Source organism: Mandrillus leucophaeus, unplaced genomic scaffold, assembly GCF_000951045.1.
Source record: "Mandrillus leucophaeus isolate KB7577 unplaced genomic scaffold, Mleu.le_1.0 Scaffold40, whole genome shotgun sequence".
NCBI lineage: Eukaryota > Metazoa > Chordata > Mammalia > Primates > Cercopithecidae > Mandrillus > Mandrillus leucophaeus.
Window position 1 is genome coordinate 7,168,874 of NW_012104254.1, and position 9,471 is coordinate 7,178,344.

Genomic DNA, 9,471 nt, shown 5'->3' on the forward strand with positions numbered 1-9,471 from the left:
TGGGGGTGGCACTACTGGCATTTTAGTGGGTAGAAGCCAGGGATGCTGTTAAACATCCCACAATACATAGGTCAGCCTCACACAAGAAAAAATTATCTGGCCCAAAATGTCAGTAGGACTGAAGCTGAGACACCCAGAAATACAGTGATTTGTAAGGATGCAAGGGTTTGAGAAGAGCTAAGCCAAGACTAAAGGAATAAACAGAAAGGTGCATATGCCTACCATTCAAATCATTGTGCATTTAAGATAAGGCTAGGCACAGTGGCTCACGCCTGTAATCCCAACATTTTGGGAGGCAGAGGTGGGTGGATCGCTTGAGCTCAGGAGTTGGAGACCAGCCTGGGCAACATGGTGAAACCTTGTCTCTACCAACAACAACAAAAATATATAAAAATTCGCCAGGTGTGGTGGCACTTGCCTGTGGTCCCAGTTACTTGGAGGGGCTGAGGATGCAGTGAGCCGAGATCATGCCACTGCACTCCAGCCTGGGTGACAGAGTGAGACCCTGTCTCTAACAACAACAAAAAAAGGTAATTCAAATTTCTGGCCATGAAAGAGAAGATTGGAGAAGTCCAATATGCTCCTGTTTGCACAGAATTTATTCAAACTGGGACATTATAAAGTTCCCACAACCTTAGTTTATGGTGATAATTTTAACTGTTGTAAAGGTAGTAGAGTCACTTTAAGAGTGAGGTTAGACTAATGTCCACGACTTCTAGGACTTTCATCTACTGGTATACTTGTATATGTATGCATAGCACATATACAGTAGGCATTGCAGCATTGTTTGTAAAGGAAAATATTGGGAACAACATAAATATGTTACTGGTAGAGTAACTTGTGATATATCTACACAATGGAATACCATGCTGCCATTAAACAAGATAGCTCAAATAATCCCCAAAATAAAAGTAAAAAAGCAGTTAGAAAACGTGGGTCATCACATATACGTATGGTATATAAAAAGTATATATAAAAACATGCTCCCTTATGCATGTATCTCTGAAAGATACACAAGATATTGGTAACTGGTTGTTTCTGGAGGAATGCAGTGAGGAAGTTTTCACTGTATGCCCTGTTGCTTTTTATTTCCATATGCATACTTCCTATTGAAATATCATATATACGTAAACACAGCTCTGCCCAACTCAGTGAGTAAACTAAATGCACTGTATACTTCCACCACACCTCATAAGACAAGAATGAAATATTTTTAATAGAAATGTAAAGGCATATGGGAATACAGAAAAGTTGAAGATTAAATGTTGAGAGAAAATGAGTAACTTCAGGCCATACTTCAAGAGGCATTGATAATTTCAGTCATTGCTATCAAACATACTCTTAAGGTTTTTTGTGTTTTTTTACTTTTTTCTTATTTTTAGAGATGGGGTCTCACTATATTGCTTAGGCTAGTCTAGAACTCCTGGGCTCAAGCCATCCTCCTGCCTCAGCCTCCCAAGTAGCTGGGACTATAGGCATGTGACACACCAAGTCCAGCTTTCTTGCTTTTTTTTTTAGGAGACAGGGTCTGGCTCTGTCACCCAGGCTGGCGTACAGTGGTGTGAACATAGCTAACTGCAACCTTGAACTCCTAAGCTCAAGCGATCCTCCCACCTCAGCCTCCCAAGTAGCCTGGCTTGCACCACCACGGGTGTGCACTACCAAGCCTAATTTTAAAATTTTTTGTAGATGGGGGCTTGCTATGTTGCCCAGGATGGTCTTGAACTACTGGCCTGAAGCAATCTCCCACTTTGGCCTCCTAAAGTGTTGGGATTACAGGGACTAGCCACCGTGCTTGGCCAAACATACTTTTCTTAATACTTGCTCCTCTAAAAGTCCCTCTTAGGAACAGCCTAGTGGGCTGGCATGCTTTACTTGGCTGGTCTACTTGATGGAAGATGAGATGGAGTAGAAGTAAGGAGCCTAGTGTATATTCCTGGCTTTGCCACTTACTTGTAGTGTGGCCTCTGGATTTATTGTCCATTTATAAATTGACAGTGTAGATTGCAAAACATATTTTTTTTAAAAAACAGATAATTCATATCAAGGAAAAGATTTTACACACACACACAATTCAACCTTCCCAGTAAAATAAATGTAAATAAGATATTATATCTATGGAAACAACAAACATCCCACGTCATTGAAATTCTGTTAAAATTGCATATACATTCACATCAGGTAGTATTTTAACGATTCTGCAAAATATGGCATGTTTATGTAATGAAGCCATAGACATATTCTTATCCTTTAACTCAGTTAACTAAATTTCCCAGGCAATGATTTTACAGATACAAATATATACCTGCACAAAGATATACTACTATGTTCCAAGTATATACACAGAGATATACAAATGCAAAAATAATTTTATTTGGGAGAAATCATGAGTACTTTTTTAAATCAGTATTTAATGGTTAAACTGCCTTTTAAATTCTAAGAAAAATAACTTAAGAACTAATTTAAGGAATTAAATCAGTTGACCTCTAAGGTGTATGATTCTAATCTTATTATCAAATATGGCCTTGGTAGCTTTGCTGCCAGCTCTTCTCTAGTAGGCAAAGATGGCAGTCGATCAGCTCTGATAGATTTTTAGCCTAGACAAGGCTCTAGTACAACAAACTGGGCCCCCAGCAATTTGGAGACAATCAGGGACACAGTCCTTTTCCCCTTCCTTCTCACACAAACTATGTCACATATAAACTATGAATATCCTTGTGTGACTTAGAAAAGTGTTTTATTTTAGACATATACCACATCTACACCCACATCTGAGTATAAAAGTATAAGGGTAAGGAGAAAGGATATGAAAATGACAAGCACAGAACCTAGAACAGGGAAGGAGTGAGCCTAGAGATGATTCTAGTACAACCTCAGTTTTACAGATGAAAAACCTGATGCTCAGAAGGAGATATATGTAAAGAAAATGCAATTTGTAGAGGACAGGGAAAAAGTAAATTAAGAAGCCGGGCACGTTGGCTCAACGCCTGTAATCCCAGCACTTTGGGAGACCAAGGAGGGCAGATAATTTGAGGTCAGCAGTTCGAGACCAGCCTGGCTAACATGGTAAAACCCTGTCTCTACTAAAAATACAAAAATTAGCTGGGTGTGGTGGCTCAGGCCTGTAATCCCAGCTATTTAGGAGGCTGAGGCAGGAGAATTACTTGAACCCGGGAGGCAGAGGTTGCAGTGAGCTGCATTCTAGCCTAGGCAGCAGAGACTTCATCTCAAAACAAACAAACAAAAGAACAGGAAAATCAGCATCACATTTTCTTTCTGTTTTTTATACAAAAAAAACTTGAAAGATAATTGGTTTAGATGGTATTGATGCTTTCTTCAGAGCTCATCTTTAAGTATCAATTGTGAACTGTCGATAACAAAATTAAAAATTAACCAATTTAGATGAAAGACAAATTGCTTTCATTTCAGAAAGGATTTTAACTGAACTAGTTCATTTTATCTGTAGCAAATTATGTACACAGATATAATCTCTCAGAAGTCAACAAGTTTTATCTGTATACAGGCTTCTAAGATGAGACGGTTTGAAACTTTTATAGCTCCCTCATTTTAAGAGAATAGTGGTACTGTTGGTACGCTGCTGGTCACAGCTATTTTGTGTCCAAAGGCTACCAGTTACTTTACTTCTCTGACAGATTTTACTGATGGAAATTGATCAAAGGACAAGACAATGCCTGTCCAACTTGGGATTTTGCCCCAAGCATCCATCAAATCAGATTTTTAAAAGTAAATTTCAACTTACATGCTGCTTTTGTTATATAATAACTGGTTTACTAGCACACATTATAAATTTTTACTTTGAATGATTCTGTTTCCAGCTATTTATACTCTACTTCATTAAAAACAAAACTATATTAAGCAGTTTGTCACTATTTTTTCTTGCTGTATTTCAATACCTTGGTAACCTTACAGCAAATCCTAATAGATGGGCATTTCATTTTACACAAGATATATTTTAATAATGATGTGTAAATTGGATTTTTATACACTGATTTGTATCTTCTTATATTTTTATTTATAGAATGTTTATGCTAACTTCTAAGTTATCTTCAAATAATATTTGATGCCAAAATTTTAGCTTTTAGGCTGTATCTAGTTTGATTTCCTTCTCTTAACTGCCTTCCAGAATAGTTAATAGGATTTTATTTAAAACAAAATAAAACCTATACTAATAACATTTCCTATTATGAAAAATCAGTAAGAACTTAAACAAATTTACAAGGAAAAAACCAAACAACCCCATTAAAAAGAGACATGGACAGACACTTTTCAAAGAAGACATACATGTAGCCAAGAAGCATATGAATAAAAGCCCAACACCACTGATCATTAGAGAAATGTAAATTAAAACCACAATGAGATACCATCGTACACCAGTCAGAATGGCTGTTATTAAAGTCAAAAAATAACAGATGCCGGCAAGGTAGTGGAGAAAAGGGAACACTATATTATAAACCGTTGGTGGGAGTATAAATTAGTCCAACCACTGTGGAAAGCAGTGTGGCAATTCCTCAAAGAGCTAAAAACAGAACTACCAGTTGACCCAGCAATCCCATTACTAGGTATATACTCAGAGGAATATCAATCATTCTACCATAAAGACACATGCATACAAACATTCACTGCAGCACTATTCACAATAGCAAAGACATGGAATCAACCTAAATGTCCATCAGTGACAGACTGGATAAAGAAAATGTGGTATATACACACCACAGAATACTATGCAGTCATAAAAAAGAACAGGATCATGTATTTTGCCAGGACATGGATGCAGCTGGAAGCCATTATCCTTAGCAAACTAACACAGGCACAGAAAACCAAATACTGTATGTTCTTACTTAACAAGTGGGAGTAAATGATGAGAACACATGGACACAAAGAAGGGAACAACAGACACTGGGGCCTACTTGAAGGTGGAGGTTGGGAGAAGAGCAGAAAAATTAACTATTGGATACTAGGCTTAGTACCTGGGTGTTGAAATAATCTGTATAAGAAACCCCCGGGACACTAGTTTACCTATGTAACAAACTTCCACATGTATCCCTGAACCTGAAAGTTAAAAAAGAAAGAAAAATCATATTGAAAAAATAAAATTACCAGGATAACCTTAAAGAAATGTTTTAAAGGTGTCAGATGTAAAATCTTAGAAGCAAAGTGTGGAAGGAATGATAAATATTTAAGAATGAGGTTTATTGTAACTATTTAAGAATCATATCACACATTAACATATCACAACTAAGCATTTATTATACTGTTTAAGAAGGGAAGCAATTGCAGTAGTATTTCAGAAGCTATATCTTTTTTTAAATGCAATATATGCTCATAAACTCTAAACAGTATTTTAAAATATACAATCTCTGCAAAAGAAAATATTCAACTAAAGATAGATAACTTTTAGTATAAGCAAAATGTCACAAGATTTTAAAATTAAAGTCATCAGATTTTTCACAGCACATTGTACAGAAAATTTGCAAGCTTCCTGTACGGAACAGTATAATCTTTACTCTTGAGCGAGTCGCTCAATAACACGCCGGTAATCTTCCACTAGTTCCTGAAAACTCTCTTCCAGCTGTTCATGTTGCATGCTTATTTCTATTTGGTTCATCTGGTTTGTCAGTTCTTCTGGTCTGAGACATTTTCTCATCTTAGCAAGATCTCTCTGCTTTTTCTAAGTGACAAACAATTATTTGTTAGATTAAGAAAGCAAATATATTTCCTTATAGTCTTACAATTTTAAGTCTCCAATGTTAAAATGAAGAATACTATGAATACGCCCAAACTTGTCCCTGTGTTTTTTTTTAAAGGAAGCTTAAACGTAATGTTAACCATGAATTGCAAACCCTCTAAAAAGAGTTAACAAGAAGACCTGGTATTTGTGTCCCATGATGGTAAATATAGACATGTGACTAGCAGCCCCTCCAAAACTTTAAAGAACTCTGGGCAGTATAGACACTCAAATATTTGTTTAATAAATACAAGACATTAGCTAAAGAAAGACAACTGAGATTAAGTGCTATTATTCTTCATTTTACTATTCAATCATTAATTAATTACATTTTAAATTCCACCCAGTGAAGTACTTGTGGGCCACATGCTAATTTTAACATTAACTGTTAGAAATGTTTCAGAAACACAAATGGGAAACTGTTATACTTTAAAAATATATTAATGAGAATTTGAGTCTTTATTAAGTTCCAGACATACATTATCATACTAAACCCTCCCTGTTTAACTGATACCGCTATGCTGAGAAGTTTGCAACAGGGAGCTGGTAACAACTTTTATGCAGGACACTGTGTCAAAACAATACTGTGTCAGAGATGTTTAGGATGGGACTGGAGGACTGAGCAGCTACTGCAGTAGTTGAAGCCAGAGTTGATGAAAGCCTAGATCAAGTCAGCAGCAGCAGAGACGGAGAGGACGGCAGATTTAGGGGAGAAAATAGTGGGTGATATGAGGAAGGAAGAATGAAGAATAACTCCAAGATTCCTGGTTGGGTGGCATTATGCAAAAAAATATGAAGCTTTCATGTTTTGGATATACTGTTCTAAAACTCCTGGGCCCAAGCGATCCACCCACCTTGGCCTCCCAAAGTGCTGCGATTACAGCTGTGAGACACCACACCCAGCCCAGTTCTGGCCTTTTAGACAGGTGAACTGGCTGGACAGGTAAAGGTACTTAATAATAATATAAAAAAGAATTATCATTCTTTAAGAGTAGAAAATACTTGTACTTACGAACTACAGAGATTCCCATTATTTGGCATTAGCTGTGTGACTACTACTTGTACTCAGAATTTCTTTCAATTGTTATATTTTATATAAAATGTCACATTAATATCTAAAATATATCATTCAATAAATTATTTTACTTTAGTAAAATCTTAATACTCTTAAATGTTGCCATCTATTTATACTGTTCTCTGTGCCCAAATTTCATCATTAAGACATTTTCTAGCTAACAAATATTACTTAAAGATCAAAACCTTTGGAAAGTACCATTTCTACCCATTTTCTGATGTTTCTGAATTGATAACATCAAATAATAAAATGCTACTTTGGATAATTTTTGAGGAGACCATTATAATTTATTACAACCTGCTATATGCAGATGATGGTCTGTAAAATAGAAAAACCATTAAATTGCAATGAAATGACACTATGAGGAACTATTCATACATCTACGTATGAATTCAAGATAAAATGATTTACTCATAGGCAAATAATAATTACTTTTATATTCAGAATATGATACAGTTGAACAGAATTACAATGACAAGTTAGGAAATACAGTTGCACTGCAAAGTAAAAAGATGCTATGAAGGAAGGAAAAGTTGGGATTCAGCAAGTAGTGTCAGCCAGTGAACCATCAGCATTCAAGACTGGCTCTATAAAGCAGAATCCATGGCAAATAAAATTTAAATTTTCTTTAAATTTACAAAGGAAAACCAAAACTACGTGTACCTGATATCGTTATTTAATTTACTTTCTCAAATTATAATGCAGATTCAACTTGGTCATTTATGTTACCAGCTGTTGTGATGTATAACCCTATAGGTATAGTATATATAAATGTAGCAACATTTCATCATTGAGCAACTGTACTCAATAATTATCTGTTGAATAAATTAAATATTCTGCCAATCAGCTCACTACTGAGCTGCAACTAAATGACAAATTTTTTTCTTTTTTGAGATGGAGTTTTGCTCGTCACCCAAGCTGGAATACAATGGCGCAATCTTGGCTCACTGCAACCTCTGCCTCCCAGGTTCAAGCAATTCTCCTGCCTCAGCCTCCCGAGTAGCTGGGATTACAGGCACCTACCACCATGCCTGGCTAATTTTTGTATTTTTAGTAGAGACGGGGTTTCACCATGTTGGCCGGGCTGGTCTTGAACTCCTGACCTCAGGTGATCCACCCGCCTTGGCCTCCCAAAGTGCTGGGATCACAGGTGTGGGCCACCATGCCTGGCCATGAGTGAGAATTTTTATAAATAACTGGAAGAATATTTCTACTTTTGTAAAAGTTAATTTTACAAAATGACTTGGACTCTCTCATACATTGGCATTTGGTAGCTTTTCTTCTGTTTTAAACAGTGAAAAGAATACAGTGTTTAAGATTCTTGAAAGTCCTACCTTATATGGGCTAATTAGTCTTCTTTTAATATCCAGTCTATAGCTTCTGTATTGTTCGGCATCACTCATGTCAGTTACTAGTAGTCGAAGAATTTCATAAACCCTTCTAGCATGTTGCTAGAATGAAACAAAAGAAAATGTGAACATTTTCAAAGTAAAAATAATGACACAGGATATATTTTCAAAGTAAAAAAAAAATACATTTTTTTAAAAAGTAAAAAAATATACATATACACAGGATACATTTTCAAAGTAAAAAAAAAGAACACAGGATATATTTAATATCTGCCATGAGCAAGGAATTGTGCTAGATACCAGAGGAAAGGCAATAAAAGTAGTTGCCCTCAAGCAGTCTAGTGGGTAACACAAATGATTGTGGTATGGATAATTTAATGTGGCACGTTCATAGTTCACTGCAGCCTCAACCTCCTAGATTCAAGCCATCCTCCCACCTCAGCCTCCTGAGCAGCTGGGACCATAGGCATATGCCACCACACCCGGCTATTTTTTTTTTTTTTTTGTAGAAATGGAATCTCACTTTGTTGCCCAGGCTGGTCTTCGACTCCCAGCTTCAAGCAATCCTCCTGCCTCAGCCTCCCAAAGTATTAGAATTACTGGCGTAAGCTACTGCCCCAGCCTTGGTGACAGATTTTAAATAGGAGAGTAAGCAACATGCACAAATTTTGAGTTTTAAATAAGTCACTCTTTCAGCTACAAAGAAATGGTAGCAAAAAGAAGTACAGAGAGACCAATCAAGAAGCTGAGTTATTACATCAGATAAAAAACCATGAGGGCATGAACTGGAACAGCACAAGTAAGAAGACCAAGGGGACAAGGACTCTAGAAACATATGAGAGGAAAAACTGACTTAGAGAAGGATGCAAAAATGTGAGTTTTCACAGCCTAGGAGAGATATAGGAGGCAGCAGAAAATAGAAAATCTGAAGAAAATTCTAGTCTAAGGGCAAGGATTTAAGCAATGTCAGTATATAGGTAAGAGTTAAAACCATAAAGTTGGTTAAGGTCACCTGAAGAAAGCATATACAGTGATAAAAGGAGAAAGGTCAGAAACCTGGTAGTACAGTGACAGTTAAAAAGCAGATAGGGCTGGACATGGTGGCTCATGCCTGTAGTCCCAGCATTTTGGGAGGCCACGGTGGGCAGATCGCTTGAGCCTAGCAGTTTGAGAACAGCCTGTAGGAACCCTGTCTCTACAAAAATTAGCCAGGTGTGGTGGCGTACCCCTGTAGTCCCAGCTACTCGGGAGGCTCAGGTGGGAGAGTCATTTGAGCCCAGGAGGTTAAGGCTGCAGTGAGC

At 36.9% G+C, this 9,471-nt stretch overlaps 1 protein-coding gene across 1 annotated transcript in view; it reads right to left on the reverse strand.

Moving 5' to 3' along the window:
* Positions 1-5,190: 5,190 nt before the first annotated feature.
* The window catches only part of HAT1 (histone acetyltransferase 1), an 87,193-nt gene continuing 82,912 nt past the window's right edge, over positions 5,191-9,471 (reverse strand). The window contains exons 10-11 of the mRNA XM_011991919.1: positions 8,156-8,272; positions 5,191-5,689 (exon numbers count right to left, since the gene is read on the reverse strand). Of these exons, the coding sequence (XP_011847309.1) occupies positions 5,522-5,689; positions 8,156-8,272 (285 nt within the window). The 3' untranslated portion in view covers positions 5,191-5,521. The remainder of the gene's footprint in view (positions 5,690-8,155; positions 8,273-9,471) is intronic.